The sequence below is a fragment of the Dromiciops gliroides genome, chromosome 2, assembly GCF_019393635.1.
Source record: "Dromiciops gliroides isolate mDroGli1 chromosome 2, mDroGli1.pri, whole genome shotgun sequence".
NCBI lineage: Eukaryota > Metazoa > Chordata > Mammalia > Microbiotheria > Microbiotheriidae > Dromiciops > Dromiciops gliroides.
Window position 1 is genome coordinate 629751080 of NC_057862.1, and position 24999 is coordinate 629776078.

The 24999-nt window shown below is 35.1% G+C and overlaps 1 protein-coding gene across 1 annotated transcript; it reads left to right on the top strand.

The window, feature by feature from the left end:
- The first annotated feature begins 19390 nt into the window (after positions 1–19390).
- On the top strand, positions 19391–19780 carry LOC122739431 (40S ribosomal protein S12-like). The gene has a single exon (XM_043981177.1). The coding sequence runs from the start codon at positions 19391–19393 to the stop codon at positions 19778–19780; it is 390 nt and encodes a 129-aa protein (XP_043837112.1).
- The last annotated feature ends 5219 nt before the right edge of the window (positions 19781–24999 follow it).

Here is a 24999-nt window from a genome sequence, read left to right on the forward strand (position 1 = left end):
AGGCAAATATGATTTTTTTTAACTTCAAAATTTTCTGTAAGTCGTTAATGGCTTTACTCCCTCTTCTATCCTCATAAGGACAAAATAAAATGGGAATGACTTAACCATCCTGTCTTTTCTGAAGCTAGAGTGATTTTAACTCTGTCAAGATAGCACAACATTTCATATTTTAATTTTCTTACTGTATCGAGATGGGCACTTTTTCCATTTTCCCTTTTTTACTAATCTATTTTTTTTTCCTTTTAAATTTTTTTTTTACTAATCTATTAATTGTGATAATTGTTGGGTTTGAAATCATATGAATTCAGATTTTCTTTGACCTAGATACTGATGTTGTAGCAACAGAATCATTGTATACATTAATCCTAGCAGCAAAATGACTGAACTTAAAAAGGATCTTAGAAAATAGAGCAAGACCAGGACAGGATAGTAGACATCATCTTTCTACTCACTTTATTTTAAAGGTGGTACAATTAAGGTTCAAGGAAGTAAAATGATCCCAAATGCAACCAGGAAAGTAATTAGTCATATGCATTTTAGAGGATTTCACTTCTTTTCAGTGTATTAATCATGCTGAATAACAATGATGACTTAACCTACTTAAAATAAAGGCTTATTGAGAGTGGCTCCAGAAGAGCAGCATTAAGGATTGTGATATCAAGCACCATAAGAGGCTGGTGTAAATATTTTGATCAAGGAGAGGTCTTCTGATAAGTCTTAAATCAGACAATGAAGATGGCTTCTTATGCCAGTAATTTACAGGGGCTGCTTTTTTGAAACCTATTAAGTCACTTGGTTGTGTGTGTGTTTTTTTTTAATTTTATTATTATGGATTGAATTAAAGGAAATATGTTATAATAAAAAAGGCACTGATCTGGAAGCCAGGATATAATTTGATAAAAATAAAAATGGTCTTAGCTAGTCTCCCTCTAAAGTTCTTCCCTGATTTTTTATTAATTAATTTATTTTGACTAAAAAATAGAAAATTATTAATAAAAATAAGTATTTGCATAAAAAAGGGCAGGAAAACATGGATTGTATATGGAGGGATGAATTCATTCTTTTATGTTCAATATTGAATTTAACATGATACATTATTATGTTTTTTATCTCCTGCTAAACTTCATTCAATACTTTTCTGTGTATTTTTAAATGTTCATTTAAAAATATTTTTCTTTTTCCTCAAATCATAATTGATAACCCCACCCCCTCAATACCTTTGTTTAAATAAAAGTCTACTGATAATAAAAATACATACAAAATAAATTTGTCTGGGCACGGTTATAATTGAAAATGTATGCACCTATTCTTTCTTTATTTTTAAAGTGAGGCAATTGGGGTTAAGTGACTTGCCCAGGGTCACACAGCTAGTAAGTGTCAACTGTCTGAGGCCAGATTTGAACTCAGGTCTTCCTGACTCCAGGGCTGGTGCTCCATCCACTGCACCACCTAGCTGCCCCCACACCTATTCATTCTTCACCCATAAGCTATCATTTATCAATAAAGTAATAGGAAGGATGGTTCATAAGGAGTTTATTGTCATTGTATTGACCAGTTTCTTAGTATTTACAAGTTATTTTTATTTATAGTGTTATGATCATTATATAAATACTTCTTTCTATATCAATGCATAAAAGTATTCCTCAGTTCTATGTAATCCATCACTTTTATCACTTCATACACACACACACAGAGGCAGACATCTATGTGACAGGGGAGAGAGTGCCTGGTCAACAGTCAAGAGAGAATCCTTTTCCTGAGTTCAAATCAGGCCTCAGACACTTACTAGCTGTGTGACCCTGGGCAATCTTGTTTGCTTCAGTTTCCTCATTTGTAAAAAGACCTGGAGAAGGAAATGGCAAACCACTCTATTATCTTTGCCAAGAAAAGTTGAACAGCAACAAATTTTATATATATATATATATATATATATATATATATATATATATATATATATATATATATATATATATATATATATATGTGTGTGTGTGTGTGTGTGTTTGTGTGTGTGTATGTATATATGTATATGTGTATATATACACACGCAACATAGGTAATTTATATGCAAAAGATTTATATACCATATATAAACACCCCACATATAGGTGTGAATATCTATATGTATTTGATATGAATCATTATCAGAAAAATTTCCTTAAAATATTTTTTTTAACTATTATCCTTTTTTCTAACTTAATTTTGTGCAAAATGGTTCAGTTCTGTGTAACCAAAATTGTTACTTATAGTTCTTATGACAGTCTCAATCATTTTTATGGGGGGGTCAGAAATTTTTTTGCTTATCCACAGTTAGTAAAGATATCTCCTTCCATTTTTCTGTATTGCTTATATTCTGGCTTTCCTTTTATATCTAGTTGCTATTCAGTCATTTAAATTTCTGCCCAAGTCTTTGTGACTATATTTGGGAGTTTCTTTGTAAAAATAATAGCGTGGTATGTGATTTCCTTCTCAACCTCATTTTACAGTTCAGGAAAGTGAGACACTTGACTTGCCCAGGATCAAGTGTCTGAAGCCAGATTTGAACTTAGTACAAGGAGTCTTGCTGAGTTTAGGGCTGGCACCCTATTCCCTACATCATAAAGTTGTTCTTTTATTTCTATTCTATGCACCAATTTGAAATTTATTGTGGTAATTATGTGAGGTTGACTTAAGCCGAATTTCTGATAAGCTGCTTATAAAATCTCCCAGCAGTTTTGTTTGAAGCAAAGCTCCTTTAACCAATGGTTTGTGCCACACCTTTTATTTTCCTCTTTCTTTTTTTTAATTATTTAGCTATTTAGAATTTTCCCCAAGATACATGAAAAAAATTTTTTTCACACTGATTTTTAAAACTGTTTTTCCAAATTTTCTTCCTCTCTCCCTCCCCACCCCTCTCTAAGAAATCAAGCAATTCAACGTAAGTCATACATGTGCAGTCATGCAAAACATAACATTAGTCAGGTTGTGAAAGAAAACAGACAAAATAACTTTAGAAAGAGGAACTAACAAATAAATTTATACTTCAATCTGTATTCAGATATCATCAGTTCTTTCTTTGTTGATTGTTTGAATTTTTCATATGTCCTTCTCATAGCATACTGCTCATCATTTCTTTCACAATTACTATAGCTAACAGTATTACTGTCCATCATAATCCCTTCTCTTGATATTTACTCTATTTTCTATCTTCTTTCTCCCTATCCCTCCTCAAAAATGGGTTGCATTTTACTGTCTCCTCTCCAACCTGCCTCTCCCTTTTCCCTTATTTCAGTGCATTCTTCTTACCCCTTAACTTTATTGTAAAGATGTCATCATGGGTCAGCTAGGTGACATAGTGGACAAAGCACCTGCCCTGGACCCAGAAGGCCCCGAACCCAAATCCAGCCCCAGACATAAGCCACCTCACCCTGCCTGCCCCCCAAATCAAGGATAAACAAAAGATAAGTGCTTTAAAGATGTCATCCCTTCATATTGTAAGAGCCTAAAATTCTAGCTGTGATGTCTAAAATCTAATGAGTGTTCACCTTAAATTAGAAGCTTTAGCAAGAGTGCCTTTTAAGTATTTATTAAAGTGCATTAGAAGTTAGTGAAGAGAGATTGAGCATAGATTCCTTTTGGCATGGGAAATCCTAGTTTAGATCTATTCAGTATAGCCAGAGGAAAAAAGCCTCCTTTCCTAGCAGCCCACGTGAAGTCCCCCACCATGCCGAAGTCTGAAAACAAAAAGACTTACTCCCAAGCAGCTTCTCCCAGAACCTCCTGTGAAACTGGAAACAGAGCTGTCTACACACACACACACACACACACACACACACACAGCTCCAAGCTAATTGGCTGGTAATACTGATTGACAGGACCCATAGGTGGCAGACATCACTTCTGGATGCCAAAGTCACATGATTTCTTTTCAGGCCAGAGCTCACAATGTCCCTCCCAGCAGGGGGCATCATTCCAATTCTCACAGTATTCAATTCACACATGTGCCCTCTGTCTATGTATATTCCTTTCAACTGCCATACTACTCAGAAAGCTCTTATGAGTTCAAAGTATTAACTTCCCATGTTAGAATGTAAACAGTTTATTTTATTTTATTTTATTTTTTTTAGTGAGGCAGTTGGGGTTAAGTGACTTGCCCAGGGTCACACAGCCAGTAAGTGTCAAGTGTCTGAGGCCAGATTTGAACTCAGGTATTCCTGACTCCAGGGCTGGTGCTCTATCCAATGTGCCACCTAGCTGCCCCAACAGTTTAACTTTTTAATGTCTCTCATGATTTCTTTTTCCTGTTTACCTTTTCCATTTGGTCAATTTTTCTTTTCAAGCTGTTTACTTTTTTTTTAATGACCCTCCTACATCACTCTGATTTCTCTTTCCATTTTTTTCCTCTACCTCTCTTACTTTTCCCTCTACCTCTCTTAATTTATCTTCAAATTCCTTTTTCAGCACTTCCATGGCCTGAGACTAATTCATAGTAACCTTTGGATGTAGGAGCTTTGACTTTGTTATCTTCTTCTAAGGATGTATTTTGATCTACCTTGCCACTAAAGAAATGTTCAATTGTCTGCTGTTTTCTTTGCCTGCTCATCTTGGCCACCTACTTCTTGGCTTTTAACTACTTCTTTATGAGCCACGATGTTTCTAGGATGCACTGTCCCAAACTACAAGGGGTTCCAGGTGGTACAGTTTAGGCTTGTTCTCAGCCAACCTGGCCTGTAAGTAAACACGTGCCTGCTTTCTCTTTTACCTGGAAGCAGAAATATGATGTAGATCAGGTTCTCTATGCTCGAAAGCTTGGCATCTTTGTGCCCCTCCCCCACTGGGCCACTGCCACTCAAGTCAGCTACCTCAGTAATACCACTGAACTCCTGCCTCTTCTCCAGCTGAGGTCCCCCTACTGTTTCTCCCCAAATAAACACTGAATCCACTCACCTGTCTGTGAGCCGGGTTTCAGAAGAAAATGCTGATACTAAAGATTATGAGGCTCTGGAAGTGTGGCCTGCCTGGGGCTGGATCTGTGTTATGAGCTGAACTCCTCTCTCACCCCTGTATAGCAGACAATCCCTGCCACTTATTTAGGCCATCTTTGGCTGGAAATTGTTCTCACTCTGTTTTGTTCTGGATTTTGCTGCTCCAAGAGTTGTTATGGCATTTATTTTGGAGCTACTTAGACAGATTTGTTGGGAGCATTGAGAACCACAGGCTTTCCTCCTGACGTACATCTTTTCAAACAAAATATTATTTTGTTCAATTTTTGTGGACCTTGTGCAACTGATCTGTTTAACTGATCAACTTGTCAATTTTAATTAATAATTGACCAATAAGCATTTATTAAAAAACCTGCAAATTGACAAGTATTGTATGAAACTAGATTACTAATATTTTTAGTATAGTTTAGATCTGAAAATTAAGTCTTCTTTTCATTCTAATTCTTCCTATTGTTATTACTGTTATTATTATTGGGTATATATGGATCTTTCAAGGAAGACTAGCACCTCTGGTATAAAGAATTACTGAGCCCTTTTCATGGCTGTTTATCTAATTTTGGTGTCTAACTTTTAGTCAGTTCTCATTTGGGACTCCAAGAAGCAATAGCATGTTCAGTGGCCACACCCCAGTATACCTTCTAGATAGCTGGACTAAACTGGGTTGAGGGTAAACAACCAACCTGAAACCCATCAGCAGTTTTGGGGGTTATCTACCTCAAGCTCGAAATGATTATGCCTGGGGGAAAAAAAAACTTTCACTCTTTGCAGATGATATGATAGTATACTTAAAGAATCCTAAAGATTCAACTAAAAATTACTTGAAAAAATTAACGACTTTAGCAAAGTTGCAGGATATACAATAAATCCACATGAATCATCAGCATTCCTATACATGACCAACAAAGCTCAGCAGCAAGAGATAGAAAGAGAAATGCCATTTAAAATAACAGTATGCGTTAGAAAATACTTGGGAGTCTACCTGCCAAGACAAGGCCAGGAATTATATAAACACAATTACAAAACACTTTTCACACAAATAAAATCAGATCTATATAATTGCAAAAATATCAATTGCTCATGGATAGACTGAGTTATGTATAATAAAAATGATAATTCTATCTAAATTAATTTACTTATTCAGTGCTATACCAATCAGACTATTGTGAGACTTGGAATGACACTCCCTGCTGGGAGGGACATTGTGAGCTCTGGCCTGAAAAGAAACCATGTGATTTTGGCATGTGGAAGTTACCTTTCTGGGGTTTTTGAAGGTCAGATCAGTGTCAGGTAGTGATGTCTGCCACCTGTGGGTCCTGTCAATCAGCCAATTACATTGGAGCTGAGTGTGTGTATGGCCCTATTTCCTGTTTCACAGGAGGCTTCTAGGAGAAGACGCAGGGGAGTGAGGCCTTTTGGTATCAGGAGGGTGCCTTGGCAGAAGGAACAGGCAGAATAGGGAGGATTTCATGTGGGCTGTTAGGGAAAGGCAAATTTTGCTCTCTGCCTATACTGAATAGATCTAAACTAGGATTTGCCATGCTATAAGGAATCTGTTCTCAATCCTTCTCTCTCTTCACTAACTTCCAATGCACTTTAATAAATACTTAAACATATAAACTCTTGCTAAAACTTCTAATGTAAAGTGACCACTCATTAGATTTTAGACATCACAGCTAGAATTTTAGGCCCTTACACTATCTAAAAATTATTTTACTTTGCTAGTCAAAAGTTTTTTATGTTATTGCTTCATTAAAGAAACACTTGTTTCTTAATGAAGCACAGGGGAGAATGTGATAAAATAATAGGATTTGGCACATGCCCAGAGGCCCCACCTGAAGAATGAATTAGGATTGATTGAATTGGTTGAGACTGAGAAACTGACTAAGAACCTACTTAAGAATGATTGTATCCAGGGCAGCTAGGTGGTGCAGTATATAGAGAACTGGCTCTGGTGTCAGGAGTATCTGAGTTCAAATCTGGCATCAGACACTTAAAAACTTACTAGCTGTGTAACCCTAGGCAAGTCACTTAACCCCAATTGCCTCACTGAAAAAAAAAAAAAAAGAATGATTATATCAAGACCATACCTGGCTGGCCCTGAGTAAGGTATTGTTCTTAGAGGCTGTGGACTATACCACCAACACAAGACCTTTCTCAACCAATTAGCTTGAAGGACCTCCCTTTTTGGAGAGGGAGACAGGAAGTAGGAAGTGCAGGCTGGCTTGCTGGATCTCTCTCTTTTTCATTCAGCAACTGGCTTGGTGGCTGCATACAGAGAAAAGGAGGGACCCCTTTTTGTCCAGGACTTTGGTGTGGTGGGGGACTTCACATAGACTGCTAGGAAAAGCAAGGGTTTCTCTCTGGCTATACCAAATAGATATACACTAGGATTTTCTATTCTCTCTCTTCAGTAACTTTTAATACACTTTAATAAATCCTTAAAAATCTAAACTCTTGCTGAATTTATCAGTAAATCTTAGCCAATTTCCCCCCAAAAAAACTGGTGGGGGAGCAGGATAGGACCCACATTAGATTTTAAATATGACATTTCTTATAACACTTGCGGGTATATAAATGAACAGAACAATTTCTAAAGTGTAATTTATTTCTTTTTTAAATAATTCAGAATTTTCTTTATCAGGTTTTAGTTTATATATTTTATTAGGTTTTTTGTTTATTCCTACTTTTATCTTCCTTTTTAATATTTGAACAATTATTTTAATTTTTTTTTCTCCTTGCTTTTTAGTATCTATATTTTGTTTTAATTTTTTTTCCAATTTATTGTAATTAGAGGCTTTGTTGTTTGTTTAAATGACAAAGTCATTGGTCCTTTCTTCCCTTGCTAAAGAAAGATTTTTAGTTTTCTTTAATTTTTAGATTATTTTTTTTCTCCACAAATTGCTTTGACTACATCACAAAGTTTTATGTTATTTCATAATTTTATTGAACTAAATGCTCTTTTGTTTTTTGGCTCACCAATTATTTGTTTTCCATAAAAGTTTTATTTATGTCTTTATTTTTTATTGATTAAAATACTTTTTTTGCATTGTGGTCAGTAAAGTGTATGTTTAATATTTCTGTTTTTCTTCATTTAATTTTCTTTTTATGCTTTAGTGATATCATTTTTATTAATGTGCCATACACAGGAAATACTTTTGTTTATTTATTTATTTTCTATTTAGTAATTTCTGGATTTGTGGCATATCTAACTTTAATGACTATCATATTAATCTTTTTCTAAGATTTCTGCATTTTGACATAGTAACAATGAGGTCTGTAACTCTTATAATTCTGTCTTCTTTATCTACAGGTGATTTCATATACTTTTCCTCCAAATATTTAAATGTGATGTCATTTGGTGCAAACATATAAAGACTCATTTTATTCTCTTTGGTGATTTTTTAGGGTAATTCAGTCTTTTTGATTATTATTTTAACAATCACTATTTTGTTATTGTCTTAACTGAAATCCTAATTGTAATCCTTCATTTTTAATTCACCTAAAGAAAAATAAATTCAGTTCAAGTATCTCATTTTAATAATCTTTGGACCTGAATGTATTTTTATAACAAATATTTTTGAATTCCGACCTCTAATTAATTCTCCTCTGTTTGGTGTGAGATCATCCAAAATGTATTTATTAATGTTAATCTTACATATGTCTTTCTCACTGTCATCTTTTCTGTGACATTTTCCTCTTCTTCACAGAGTACCTTTTTAATAAAGGAGTAAAGAGGAAAAAAAAAGTTGATAAACTTAGTAATCAATAATTGAGGTGATCTTTTTTTTAATTTCCTTGCCACTTCACTCTACACTAAGTCCAGATCCCAGTCTCTCATCTTAAATTATACTTTTCTCTTTATTTTCAACTTCCATTATCAATAATCCAATGCTGATACTTGGTTTGTTTTTGAATATCCCACTGCTATACCTCTTTTTTCTCGTATTTCTTTCATATCATCCCTGTCCATGTTTGAGCCCCTGTTGAGTTTAATGTACATCTGCACCAAATTTCATGTGTGTATGTATTTTCAGTATTCTTTCACTCTTTGAAGCATTTCTGATAAGATATGCTAACTACTTCCTTCAAACTTTTATCTGTTTATTTATTCTTCTTATATACTGTATTCATATGAAAAACAATTTCTTCCCCCCTTTTCCCTCTATACATATTCTCCAGTATATTATTTTACCCTTCTTTTTCATTTTTTAAAAAAATTAAAAGCCAAAACAAAACAAAATAAAATGAAACACAAAATAAAACCACATTTAAACACTGTATCTATCCTACATAGTTCTCTCTGAGTTCCTTAAAGATATTAGAATTCTGAAAGGTCATTTGTCTCTTTTTCAACTACTAGACAACAAGCACATTATCTTTATTTAACCCCTTCTAGTTGCTTTATTATATAAAGGTTCTTAACTTGGGGTTTATTACCCTCCAAACACTCCTGGTTAGATTTCAGGAGGTCACTGAAATTGAATCAGGGAAAAAATACATAATTGTTTCAATATAATTTTCTCCTTTATAATACTATGTATTGTTTTTTCCTTTAAAAACATTATTTAGAGAAGGGGGTTAGTTAAAATTCATGCTGCCTCTGGCAGGTGACTTGTTAGCTCAGATTTAAGATGAGGCAAAATTAATCACACTCAAATTATTTAGTATAATTAAATTAAATTAAAATGAAATAAAATAAAATTTGTTATCTCCTTGATTATAAATACCTGGAAGTCAGGAACTATTATTTTCCATCTGTGATCATAGGATATAACACAGGGCCTCTTGCAGTGTAGATGCTTGCTGTTTAGTCATTTTCAATTCTATTTGACTGTGTGACAATTTGGATTTTTCTTGGCAAACATACTGGAGTGGTTTGCCATTTCCTTCTGTATTTTATTTTATAGTCTAGGAAACTGAAGCAAACAAAGTCAAGTGACTTGCCCAGTGTCACACAACTAGTAAGTCTCTGAGGCCAGATTTGAACACATGAAAATGATTCTTCCTGACTTCAGTTCAAGCACTCTATTCACTATGTCACCTATCCACCCTACTGTCTGGTTTAGAGAAAAGTATATTAAACTAGAATCAGAAAATCTAGTTTCAAATCCTCTCAGTTTCTTTTTTTACCTTAAAAATCACATAAAACTTTTCTTTTTCCATTACCTTCATGTTCTAGTATAATCGCTTTTGGATTACAAATAATGAAGAAAGAAAAAAAGGAACAACACAAGAAAACTGATAAAAATAAACATTTATTTGGTTCTCTAAGATTTTCATTTAAAAAAAAACATTAACTCATTAGATCCTTACAATAACACCTGGGGGTAGGGAGTATTATTATTGTCATTTTACAGATTAGGAAACTGAGGGAGTACAAAGTTAAGTAATTTGCTCAGGGTCACATTGCAAGTAAGTTTTTGAGGGAATAGTTGAACTCAGGCCCTATTGACTCCAAGTATAGTGATTATATTCTGCCTTAGATAGCAATAAACTTGATTACATATGGAATGTTTCATATTTATAGACCTTTACAGCTACAAAGAAAGAGGGAAGTTATATTCTCATATACTTTGAGAAACAGATTGTTATAATAACCACACTGCATAAAATTTCAGTTCCTTGACATTGTTATTATTCTTTTCATTTAAATTTTGTGGTCATTGTGAATACAGTTTTCCTGCTTCTGTTTACTTCACTTTGCATCAAGAAGAAGACTTGCAAGTCTTCCCAGTATTTTTCAAGTTTATCATTTCTTTTGATTCAATAATATTTTATCACATTGATGTAACATAATTCCTTTAGTCATTCACAAATTAATGTAGCCTTAGTTTTTTTTTCATGTGGAGAGAGAGAATAATAAAATTGGAGCTATACTTTTCAGTGTTTTTGTCAAAATCAAAGGATAAAATATATGGAAATTTCCTCTCAAATGCTACATCATGACAGTGAGGAATATGTGATAGATTTTAAACTTGGGTTCAAATTCAAATTCTGTATATAAGGTGTTTATCTTTGTAATAGTCACTTGTCCTCTGTGAGCCTCAGTTTCCACATCAGTATAATGGGGAAAATAATACATTACCAACCAAACATCATTGTTTTTAGAAGTGCCCTATAAACATTGTCATTTTATACAACTGTGATATTATTGTTATCATAATTTGTTATTCAAACTGTGATGTTTAATATCTAATGTATGTCCTTACCTGCCCCCCCCCAGTTTTTTGGGGAAACTAGCTAAGATTTACTGATAAATTCAGCAATAGTTGAGGCTTTTAAGTATTTATTAAAGAGTAAAGACAACACATGGAGTACAGTAACACAAGAAAATTCTATATACTTTCCTCTCTCTCTCTCTCTCTCTCTCTCTCTCTCTCTCTCTCTCTCTCTCTCTCTGCCACCAACCTGAAGTCCGGGCATGAAATGGACAGATTCAGGGAACGAGCCTCACCTTCTTGCTTCCTGTCTCCCTCTCTGGAAGGGGAGGCCATTTAAGCAGATTGGTGAGGGTAGTCTCCTGTTGGTGTCATAGTCCAAAGCCTCTGAGAACAACATCCCACTCCATGCTAGCCAGGTGTAGTTGCAATTTAATCAACCTTAAGTAGGTTCTCAGTCAGTCTCTCAGTCTTGCCCAATTCAATCAATTCCAAATCGATCTTCAGGTGGGGGCCCCTAGGCAGCTGCCAAATCCCATTATTTTATCAAAAAACACATTCTTTATTTAGACCATTCTTGAAAACTTTGAATCTTGGGTTCCTTAGTTTGAATGAATACATATAATTAAAGTGGCATTTAAATTTTCCTTCCCCAATTCCCTATAATTATTTAATTTTGAGAACCTTTTGTAGGACCATATTTCTGTGGTAGATAAAGCCAGAAGGTACAGTCTCACAGTCAGATCATACAGTCAAATTTCATTAAAAGATTGTATTTATTTTGGGGTTTCATATTTGGATAAGAACTGCACTACCAAGAAAATATTCAGAGTAGGGTAAGTAGCTTGGGAAGTGGGTTAAAAGCCATGTTATTTTGAGAAATAAAAGAACTGAAATATAGTCATATCAAAGGGAAGAACATTGACTGCATGCATTAGGAGAGCTTTTTATCTGGAAGACAGATCACTTATTGTTTTGTTCTGTTTTTCTTGGTGGGCAATAAGGTCAAAAATAGGAGTGATCTATCGAAGCCAAAGAGAGGTAGATATTGCCTCGAGATTGGGAAATGTTTCTATGAATTAGAGCTATCGAAAAGGCAAATGGGCTGCTTTGGCAGTTAGTGAATTCCACATTTCTGAGAGTTTTTGTCATAGAAATTGAATGCCCAGATAAAAATATCTTATAGAGTGGGCTTTCTTAACATAGTGTCCATGAAATTCTGTGTGTGTGTGTCTATATATGTGTGTGTATGTATTATGTATATATGTTTGTATGTAGATATTTTGTATATGTATACATATGTATTCAAATATACTTTTTCCTTTTTAATGTTGTATATTTTATTGTATGCAATAAAGCAATATTCTGAGAAGTGTATAAGCTTCACTAGACATCCCAAAAGGTTGTGACACACACATATACATAAATACAAACAAACTCATGTAAAGTACCCCTTTTGTAGGGGTAATTATTGCTGAGGTGTACTAAGTATAGTTGTCCTCTCAGATTTGTTCTAGCTCAGCATAATTAAAGTTCTCTTGATATATGGTCTTTTGTATGTCTTTCATTCATTATAAAAATGCATTTATAGGAAGAGGTAATAATGAGATGACATAGAATTTTTGTCCAGGCGTATTTATGTATGATATTGAGACATTACAAAAATGTTATAAACATAAAATAATTCAGTCTAAGGCAGTCAACAGACATTTATTAAGCTCCAGCTATGGGCCATATTTTTTTCTAAATGCAGAGAATACAAAGAAAGGCAAAAAAAAAGTTTCTTGCTCTCAAAGAACTAACTGCTTACTATAGATGATCTACATAAAACTATGTGGTATGGTGAGAAAATTATTTGTTTAATCAATAAATATGTGTTACATATCTACTGTGTGCCTAGCACTGTACTAAATGCTAAAAGCTTACCACTTAGTGAGGGGAAAATATTGATTCTTTGATGCATCCATAATATTAGGAGTTTGGGTACCAACTATATGAGGGCAGATCACAGATTATAATTTTTCATTGGTGCTATTCCTGCCCATAATTTTCCTATTGGTTACCTACATAAGGTACTTCTCTTTGTATCATTTTATATTTTAAGGATATCAATGAAGCATGTTAACTACCCCTTTCATTATCTCTTGTTCTCACTATATGAAGAGGTCATTTTAAATTTTGATCAAACATATCCTTAATGACATATTTTCCACTATTGCAAATAATCATAGATAATTTATTAAGTGCCTACTATGTGCCAGTCCATGGGATAAGTGCTTGAGATATAAATTACAAATAATAATTTATTCCCTACTGAATAACAAGTTTATAACATTTGATGAAAAGGCACAAGTCATTGAGAGAGAGAGAGAGACAGAGAGACAGAGAGAGAGAGAGACAGAGAGACAGAGAGACAGAGAGACAGAGACAGAGAGAGAGAGAGAGACAGAGACAGAGACAGGGATGGAGACAGAGAAAGAGATTTTCACAGTATGCCTGTGTGAGAATCACATAATTTTTCTGGTTGTTTAGTCATTTTTCACTTGTGTCCATTCTCCATAACCCCATTTGTTGTTTTCTTTACAAAGATACTGGGATGGTTTGTCTCCTTCTCCACCTCATTTTTATAGATGAGAAAGCAGAGGCAAACAGGGTTAAGTGACTTTCCCAGGGTCACATAGATAGTAAGTGTGTGAGGCCAGATTTAAACTCAGATTAAACTCTTTCTGACTCCAAGCCCCTCATTCTGTCCACTCAGTTACCTACCAGCCCATTTCTCAACATTAAGGAACACCAACTACTGTATTTACAGTCATGACTGCCATACCAACTAGGATATGAGAATTTTCTCATTCCATGGATTTAAAAAGGGAGTCAGAAATGAAACAGGTTGATACAACAAGCTTTGGTTCAAAACCATGGGCTCTAAATGTGCTCATGAAGCAAGAGTGTGACAGAATAAATATATGGGGAAACACAAAAGCCGAGTTTAAACTGAGGTACAAAATGCTAAGTCATAAAGTAGGAAAGGTGATGAGAACTGGAATTTCAGGCTACTCAAAATATGGGAACCTCGGGGCAGCTAGGTGGTACAGTGGATAGAGCACCGGCCCTGGAGTAAGGAGTACCTGAGTTCAAATCCAGCCTCAGACACTTAACACTTAACTAGTTGTATGACCCTGGGCAAATCACTTGACCCCAATTGCCTCACCTATATATATATATATATATATATATATATATATATATATATATATATATATATATGGGAACCTCTTTCTTTGGAGAATGAGGTAATCTATTCCAAGAATGCCCCTTAGTTGTCTTAATGGGATGTGTCTGTATGATGTGGTAGGGAGGAAAAAACAAACACTGGTCTAGGAATCATTCAATAGCCTACTTCTGTCATGATCAGTATTTAGCAATTTGACCAGGTATTAGTCACCCTCCCTAGACCTTCTTTCCCTTCTCTGTGTTTGACCTTTTGATATATAAGGTTTCTGTTAGCTATAACATTCTATGGAATACTGAGAGATATTTTGGAATTGTAACGATTGGAATGATGCCAACTGCTGGAAACTTACTGTAGGAAAGCTCTACCATGAGGAGAAGGCCTCTGAGGGCAAGGCCATGCAGCTTTTCTCTGGCATCAGGAAGTGATGGTCGCTTTTGGGAGGAAGAGGGGTGAGGCTGGCTCTCTCCCTTTCTTTCCTCAGGATGCTGGTGGAGAGTGGAGCTAGGATTGTACTCTCCCTTTAATAGATGGATCTAGGCCTTGCTCTTTCTCTTCACCAAATTCTTATTCTCCTTAATAAATGCTTAAAAGTCTAAACTCTTGCTAACACTTATAATTTACTGGCAACCACTCATTAGATATTTTAGACAGACTAGCTAGAATTTTAGCCCCTTACAGAATGATATAGATATATACATATTAATGTAGAGAAAGACATTAATTTTAATACATGAACACACTATTCCAGGGGTACCTCTTTCTTACAGTGAAAATATTACAAGATTTCAATTTCAAGTTAATCTCTCTCTCTCTCTCTCTCTCTCATACACACACACACACACACACACACTCACTCACTCTCCCTTTCTCTGTGTCTGTCTCTATCTCTGTCTCTTTCATATCTTTATCTCTTTTTATTTGTCTATAGCTCTCTTCTCTATGTCTATCTCTGTCTCTGTCTCTCTCTTAGATCTCTTATCTGTCTCTATGTTTCCTTGTTACTGTTTCTCCCTCTCTTTGTCCCTGTTTTTTCTGTCTGGTTGTATCTTTTTCCTCCTTGCCCAGCATTTTTAAATTTCCTTGCTTTAACAATTATGCTGAGGTGAATGGTTATTTTACCCTCTTTAAGTAATTTGTTAGGCTTACCTTCCAATATGCGCCTACTGTGTTAACTACAGATTCTCTCTATAATATATCTACATGGTCATAATATAGTTTAACTTTTCCCCTTTCAGGGGAATAGGGGATACCATTCAGTGTTTCTACCATGATGCTCTATATGATGGAAAGAGTAGATAAATTATAATATCTTCCTTACATGAGGAAAAAATATGATTTTTCACTCTCAAATGAGATTTCTAAAAGTTATAATGTAAGCGTCCAAGTGCAGGTTCATGAGTTCTATTACTTTAAAGCAAAGTTATTATTTTCTCCCAAATTTAAATTAGTCATTTTTCATTCTGGACAAAAGAGCATATGGTTTCAGAATGTCATTTGCACTAAGAATCATAGAACACTGTACCTGAAAATGACCTTAGAATGCGGATAAGCTATTATAATATACAGCACCAAAAAGGGACAAATGCTCAAACTGTGATTTATGGAATGTGAAGGAATTCGCAGTATAGGAATTCCTTTCCCTTCAATGATAAAACTCTCAACTGTTACTACTTAGTAGATAGGAATTACCTTCCTAGGACTGAGGCAGTGTATTATAGTAGTAAGAAAAAAAAAAAGCCTAGCACTGATATCAGAGGGCCTTGGCTTGAATAAATAAATAAACAATAAAGCAAACAAATAAATAGATGAGTAAATAAAAGAAATGAGCAAGCAAACAAGCGAGTAAATAGTTAAGCAAATAAATAAATGGATGGATAGATCAATTAATTAAGTAATTAATGGATAAGTAAGTAAGCAGATAGATGATAGATTAATGGATCAAAAATTAATAAGGAAATGCCAGGCCCCGTGCTAAGAATTTAGGATACAAAGAAAGAGGAAGGAAAGTCCTTGACCTTGAGAAGTTGATAATCCAGTAGAAGAGACAAGAAAAAAGTACATATGTACCAAAAAAGGTTATAGGGGCCGCTAGGTGGTGCAGTGGATAAAGCACTGGCCTTGGATTCAGGAGGACCTGAGTTCAAATCCAGCCTCAGATACTTGACACTAGCTGCATGACCCTGGGCAAGTCACTTAACCCTCATTACCATATAAAAATAAGTAAAATAAACTTTAGGGGCAGCTGGGTGGTGCAGTACATAAAGCACTGGCCCTGGATTCAGGAGGACCTGAGTTCATATTTGGCCTTAGACACTTGACACTTACTAGCTGTGTGACCCTGGGCAAGTCACTTAACCCAAAATGCCTCACCAAAAAACCAAACCGAACCAAACCAAAACCAAAACACACACATACACACACACACACACACACACACACACACACACACACAAACACTTCCCTGCCCTCAAGTGGGCAAGTCACTTAAACCTCATTGCCCCGCAAAAAAAAAGAAAATATATATATATATATATATATATATATATATATATATATATATATATATATATATATATATATATATAACTATATGCTATATATATATATATATAGTTATATAGATATATACAGGAGAACTAGGGAAAAAATGAATAGAGGAAAGGTGCTAAAATTGAGTTGTGCCAGGAAATTCTTGTAGAATGTAGTTTTAGTTGGAATTTGAAGGAGGCCAGAGAATCCAATAGGTGAAAATGAAAAGGGAGAGCATTTCAGTCAATGGGGTCAGACAGAGGAAAAAGCTTAAAACCAAGGGACATAGAGATTGACTATACTGAATTTTCTCTCCTAATGCTTAGTTACTTTATGTACACTTTATGTGGGCAGGCCCAGTAATGTACCTTTGGTTTCATTTTTTGAAACTAGCAGAATGTAACTCTTTGAGAATAGGAATTATTTTATTTTTGTCTATGTACCTTTAAAATAATGGACACAATAAATATTTCTCAATTTAAAAGCAAATAAAGGAGGCAGCTAGGTGGCACAGTGGATAAAGCACTGGCCCTAGATTCAGGAGGATCTGAGTTCATGTCCAGGCTCAGACACTTGAAACTTGACACTAGCTGTGTGACCCTGAGCAAGTTACTTAATACTCATTGCCCTGCAAAAAAAAAAATAAAGAAATAAAAGAGTAAATAAAGAAATGCCTTAAATGGTGGAAAGAATCACACTGTCTACACAGAAGTATCTGTATATAAACCAATATATTTCTGAAATTTAGGTTTGGTGATCACTAGAGATTGGTATGGTGATTTCCTAAGGAAATCATTGCAGAGAAAATGGGTCTTCTACATACTAGCTATTTTATTTTTTATTTATTTTTATAGGAATATTTTTATTCCAGAATCCTTAAAAGAATTACAGTGAAATAAAAGGACATATTTGTTAATGTTCCAATACTTTCAAGTTCTTAAATTATAGTTGATATACATATCATTTTACCTGGATATTAATAGATAAGCATACTACATGAAAATATACAAAATTGAAAAATCCTAAATCAAATGTTAGGACTTATCAGGATAAAATCTCAACTATTATCTCTACTTTTTAAACTGCATGTACACATTTTTATTAATATTATCAATTAATATTTATTTAATGATCACAGTGTATCAGTTGTATATTAATTATGTAGAAGGCAGTTCCTCCTTCAGAAACCACACGTTTTTGAAAATTTATTATGCAAGTTGTGTTCATTGTTTAGGAGAATATCAGAGATTAAAATTATAATTTTTATTTTCCTATAAAGAGATGCTGTTTCCAATGATCATGTAGCTGGGTACATTTGTGTGATTATTTTTAAACAGTTCACCTCTGTAGTGACCCTCCATGTGGTTCACTAAAATTAAGTTCTATATTTTGTTGGCTCTCAGAAGCTTCCTTGGCCCCTCCTTAGTAGACGATCTTAACTCAGAAAAGCTTATTTCAATTTGCCAGTTCATTGCAGAGTCAAGGAATGTCAAGCCTCCTACATATTCAGTACCGTCTGTTATGAAAACTAGTGCTGCATTTCAAACTCATCTCCTAGTGGACCTTTTACACATGATGATTACAGCAAGGAAAAAAGGTGTTTTTTTTTTTTCCTCTTTGGAATAATTGCCCTATCTTTCAGTAGTTATATCTTTATCTGGATATTTACAAAGATCAGATTAGAGAGTATTGAGTATGTGAATTCCTAGAACTATATAGGGCAAACAATTTTTGAAAACTAAAAGAGCTGGAGTCACATAATATTAAGGGTAGAATAGACCTTAGGATATAGAATATAAGAACATAAAATGCTTTATCTGGATTTTTTAAAATGCAGATTATTAAAAACTTTAAAATATTAATTATAAAAGTAAATAGAAAAAACATCTTTATTTTTACTAACCTCAAACTGAAATTTATTATTTCTTTCAATTAGGCAAAAACAACTTTTAACACTGATGCCTTTAATTATGAAATTTAACTTTAACTTGACTATATTTCAAATGTATTTTTATTTAATGTATCAACATATATGTATATATTCAGTGTTATATTATTATCTCTTTCCCTCAAGGCCAAGTGAACTCTTCCATAGACCAGGCCTGCATTGAGTGTCACACATCCTTTTTCAAAGGATTCCACATTAGTGGACTTTTGATGTTCTGGAGTTTATATTTTCTTCTTATAAATTTGTATACTGGGGCTCTTCTCCCAATAATGTCTGATGTCTAGTGTCTCTTTTATCCTAGGGTAATGTTAAAGTTTCACTCCCATAGGGGTTCAGCTTTAGGAAGTCTCTCCTTGCAAGGGCTTGGAGCCATGTTATCTCCACTCCCATTCAACTGAATTGGTTTCAGTTATTTCTTATATTATTTTTACATTAAGAATTGAAAAGTTTTGCCTCTTTCCCTGTTGCCACTGAATCAAGCAGGAAGCAGAGGCTCCTGGGTGTTTTTAATATTTAGCTTCACCTGTGAACCTCTGCCATGGCTGAGGAAGGCATTGCTGGTGGAGGTGTAATGGATGTTAACACCACCCTACAAGAAGTTATGAAGATCACAGTCATCCATGATGGCCTAGCTTGTGCAATTTGTGAAGCCACCAAAGCCTTGGACAAATGCCAAGCCTATCTTTGTGTTCTTGCTTCCAACTGTGATGAACCTATGTATGTAAAATTGGTTGAAGCCCTGTGTGCTGAGCACCAAATTAACTTGATCAAGGTTGATGACAACAAGAAGTTGGGTGAATGGTTAGCCCTCTGTAAAACTGGGAGAGAGGGAAAGCCCTGCAAAGTGGTTGGCTGCAGTTGCGTTGTGGTTAAAGATTATGGCAAGGAATCTCAGGCCGAAGATGTCATCAAAGAATATTTTAAATGAAAGAATCGAGTAAATAAAAGCCTTGGTATGATTTGGAAAAAAAATTTAAAAGTTTGTTTAAGAACACATTTAGTTCAGTGCTACTTTTCTGAGCCATAAGTTCAAGCCACTTTGCCCACCATCATTTTCTAGATATGGCTTTCCCCTGATTGTTGATAATTATTATTTGTTTCAGAAATGACTGCCTCTTGATCCGTGCATCTATAAGGCCCATATCTTTCAAGCCATTGGCATTGGCTTATTCTCACTATAATTATGCCCTAAAATTTGTTCAGCAATTTGTAGAAGAACATACTGAAGCCTTTCTCCTATTCTCAAAATTAAGGAAGAAAGATATTCATGTAGAAATGGAAAGAAAGGAAAAAGAAAGAAAAAAAAAGAAGGAAGGAATGAAGGAAGGAACGAACAATAGAGTTTCTTCCTAAATCTCTTTTAATATGAAGTTTTGTGAACTGTTCCAGTGGAAAGACAACCTATACTGAAAAATTAAAAGAACTTGAAAGTGCCCATATGTAAATATGACCTTAATCAAGCAAGAATGTAGCATCCATAAAAATTGGCAAATGATCTGCAATCTCTGTTCTCTAAAATTGCCTGAGAAATAGAGAGGTTAAGCAACTCTATTGTGATATGTATCCTCTCCATCTACACACACATTTTACACACATGTAGAAGACACTGTGGTATAGTAGACAAAGAGGTGCTTCTAAGGAGGGAAGACCTGGGTCCATGTTTGCCTCTGAAATATTCCAGCTCAGAGAATATGGACATGTCATTTGATTTCACTAGCTAAGTAGTAATCTCTCTGAAACTAAAAATTACAGAGGAGGAATAATTGGCAGTGGTGGAACGAGTTCCTGATTGAGAGTTCTCTGCACCAAAGAAAGCATAAGTCCAGGTAAATATCTATATCAATATGCAAAATGATATCTAGATAATTTGACATGTATATAGGTATAGATATACAGATAGAGATATATAAATATATAGATGTAGACGTATATATGTCTAATGATATGTGCCAATATGGAGGAGGAAAGTGTAAAGAATTACTTGTTATTTGAGGTTTTGATGAGCCCATTTTTGGCTAGAATTAAAAAAAAAAAACAACCTCAGCATGTGCACTGGCCTCTGGGGCTCCACAAATGGCAAGGTGCTCCACCCACTGGTTGTATCAGTCCCTATGGCGCTGGTACCTCACATCATCACCACTCGCCGATGCCTACATTGGCCTGGCAAAATTATAATGATTGTAAGCCTAGTGAGGGCACTCATGACTGTCAGAGTGACTAGCCAATTGGCTGGGGGAAGTCTGGGGTCTGCTGGGAAGAAGGAGATTCGCCATTCTAGCTGGAAGCTAGAAGGTGACAGGACGCTGCTGTGCATTCTCAGCTGATTCCTGGTGGTGTTATTCAGATTGTATAATTTCCATTTCCCCATTTTATTTCCTTTCCCTTGATCCTACTGATCCTGTTTGTGTGTGTGTGTGTGTGTGTGTGTGTGTGTGTTTAATTTGTTCTCATAAAATAAATCCTGCTCTGTTTTGAGGGAAGCTGCTAGTCTCCTTCCTTGCCCCAATATTGAGGTGAGTCACTTAGCTAACACTCCCCAATTAAAAATTGGTCCCCACAGATTTTGGCAAGTCAACCAGGAGTTGATTAAGTTAGTGTATTTCTTTAACCCAATCCCCCCCTCCCCCTTATTTGGCCAAAAGCCAACTAACCTGGGGGATATTCTTACACCTCCGCCACTGCCTCCTTAGGCAATCTACCTTGCTCTTAAAAAACTTAGCATTTATCGTGCTGATCAGAGAAAAGCTGGTCCATCTTGTACTGCACCATGATTGAATATTTTCTCCCCCCTTGTATATTCTAATGGGCATATTTCGGGACAGCATATTGTCCTGATTTAAACTATTGGCCTGCTCAATACTTATTCATGGCATTGCTGGTTTCCTCCTCACAAACACAGTAAAAAATCTTTGGAACAATGGTATGAGAGAGTTTATCTTTCCCACTGAGCACATATCCAATATTACTGGAAGCATTACACCTAAAATTGAACTTTACTATACTACTATAATTATAGCTCAAATGGCTATAAATTTTATTCTCATTATTGTCATTATTGCAATGTGGTATTTTTTCCAAAAAAGCTGTAAAGAGAGGAAGGGATATGACCATAGTGGAACATGTGTTCAGAGGGATACCAGAACAGGTCCCTCTATTGGAGATGACCTGAGTTCAGAAACAGATTTAGAGCAGTCTTTAGAATCAGATCAACAGAAACTGCTCCCTCTACAGGATGTTATAACCCACAGAGGGGCACAGCATACAACATATAGCCCATTCAGTCCAAAGGATTTCAGTGCATGGAAGATACTTATAGCTAGGTTTGATCAGAATCTGAAGTCAGTAATTTTGTAGTTAAGGTCTATATTTAATACACATCAACCCACTTGGGCTGATGTCACTTGTCTTATGGAAATTATACTATGGCCAAGTGAAATTGCAGATATTGTCACAACGGGAAATTCCTTAGTGGCTTCCGGGGGAAGCTTCTACAGAATGGCCTCTCCAGGAGCAAACCTGAGATTATAACAATCCGCAGCAATTCCAAGATTTAAAAAATGCTACTGAAAGGAATAAAATCCTGTTCTAGGAAATCTGACAACTGGCAAAGTTTTTTAAAACTCACTCAGGAGCCTAATGAACAACCTAATAGATTTTATGGTAGACTTTGTGAAGCTGCTAGGCAATTTACAAAACTGGACCCACTGGACTCAAAAAACTCCTATATTGTATATACTACATTTATATATAAATCCTTGCCAGAAATTCATAAATTTTTTTTATGACACAGTGTCCAGGCTGGAAAGATATGGCTGTACAAAGGCTTAAAGAAATTGCCACCTATATCTTTGAGGCAAATGAAGACAATATGGCTAAGCAAAGCATTCTGGCACCAGCACTTTCAGGTCAGGCATTTAAAGGTCAGTACAACACCCCTAAGGTGTGTCAGTACTGTGAAAAACAAGGACACTCATTGAGAGAATGTAGAATTAGAAAGCAAGAACTCAGGTGGGCAGTATCTGAGGGTCTGGAATATTTTTTCAGGAGAAACCAGAATAATTATGGAAATTTTTACCAGAAAGGAAACAACCAAGATAATTATATGCCTTATTACAACCAGAATCAGTACAATCATAGACCCTATCAGGGAGGTACAGAAGGACAGAATCAGAATCGCGGTGACTTTAGAATCCCTCAGAGGGAGACACAGGACTGATGGTATCCAGGGGAGGAGTGGAAAAAAAATACAGAAAGCTTTACTTTTCCAGATCCTGTATTTGTAATGGGAATAAGCTAGAAGCCTTCCCAATATAATCAGGGGTGAAGCAATTATTCCCATTATCACCTCTATTATTTAATATTGTACTAGAAATGTTAGCTATAGCAATAGGAGAAAAAAAAGAAATTAAAGTAATTAGAAAACTATCCAACCCCAAAGAAATAAGTTATATTGATGTAACAGAGACTAAAGCATGCTCTTTTTCACTTTTTTTTACTTTTTTATTTATTCAATCTTCTTATGCAAAATGACTAATATGATAATGTTTTACACAATTGTACATGTAAAACCCATATCTGCTTAACACCTCAGGGAGAGGGGAGGGGAGAGAGGAAAGGAGGGATAAAAACTGAAAATCAAAATTATAAATAAAAAAGTTTATTAATTAGAAATAAGCCCATGATATCTGGTGAGATCATCAAGAAATAGTATACATAGAAAACAGAAGCTAGTACAAGACTGATTTGGGTTCTGACATGAAGAGAATGTGGAATATGCAGGAGATTGAAAAATTGTGGTCAGATAGATATTCAACTCATCAGTCAACTCACATTCCTGAAATTCCTATGTCAGGAATCAAAGGGGCCAGTCCCACATACAGAATGGACCAAATGTAGTGAGGGGGTCCATCTATAGCAAAAGTGTGTCCTAGTTTGGGCTTAATAGAGGGGGAGTAGATGTATCTAGGCTCTTCTCCTCACATCATTTCTCAAAGGAGACTTTCATTCCTTCTAGGAAGGAAATCAGGAAGTTAAGGCCAGATACCACCACTCTGTTCTCCTCAGAGAGGGAGTATCGAGCTAGAAATATACATATCTACTTCCTTAAGATTGTTCATCTAGAGGATCTGATCAGGTTCTATCTAACTTCTGATTGCTTTGTCGTTTTGGGGAGAGGAGATGGACTCCTAGCTTTCTATAACCAAGGCTTGACCCCTTCCCTATCTAATACCAGTTCCCTAGTGAAAACATAACAAATAGCAAAGAAATGTGTCTATGAAACCATAGAAAAACAGAAATCAGATAAAGTATATAAACGTGAATATATACAGAAATCACAGAGTGAGGCAGCTCTTCTATTGAGAGCGAGATAACTTATCACAACCAAGACAGAAGCTCCTGGATCTCACCGAAGGAAAACCTCACCAAAGTCTTTAAAATAGCAAGATAGGGCAAGATGGAGATACCCAACTTACTCATGACTTACTAAAATCTTTTCTTTTAGAAAAACAAAATGAGGACTGGAAAAAATACACTGATTTGTAAATTAAGAGGTCATTGGTATAATTGTAGAGGAACAGTCATAAGTTGAGTGATAAGATTTGAAGACAGAGTAAAGGAGGTTAAAATATATATTTTAATATATAATGTAAATGTGTACATCTAAGCATACAACATTGTAAATTCATCACAAATGTCTAGTGATGGAGGTAGAAGAGCTATTATGCTTATATAATGAGCAAAATGCTCACTGAGCTAGGTAAAATGATTTTTTTTAAATCACACATGTAATCAGGTATGTCACTATGTTATCCCAAGATTTCTGATAGCTGTATGTGCAGTGAGTCCCCTTTTCAGGACAACAAACTGTAACATAGAATTACATAAGATCACTCAAGTTGTCAGTAGCAGAGCCAAGATTTGTACACAGGTTTGCTGAATCACAATGTATATTCCACTAAAACAAACTTCATTAATATTTCCTCATCGGTCTAGATACTTATGAAAGTTATTATTAACAGAGATTTAACTTCATATATATGAAATAATGGGGGAGGGAGCGGAACTTTATGAATGGAAATGGAAAATAGATTCTAAAAGAGGTTTCTTTGTTCATATGCGCTTTTCCTATTTAACGACTTGACTAAT

Coding starts and splice junctions, on each gene's coding strand:
- LOC122739431 (XM_043981177.1), top strand. CDS start 19,391: ATGGCTGAGGAAGGCATTGCTGGTGGAGGTGTAATGGATGTTAACACC.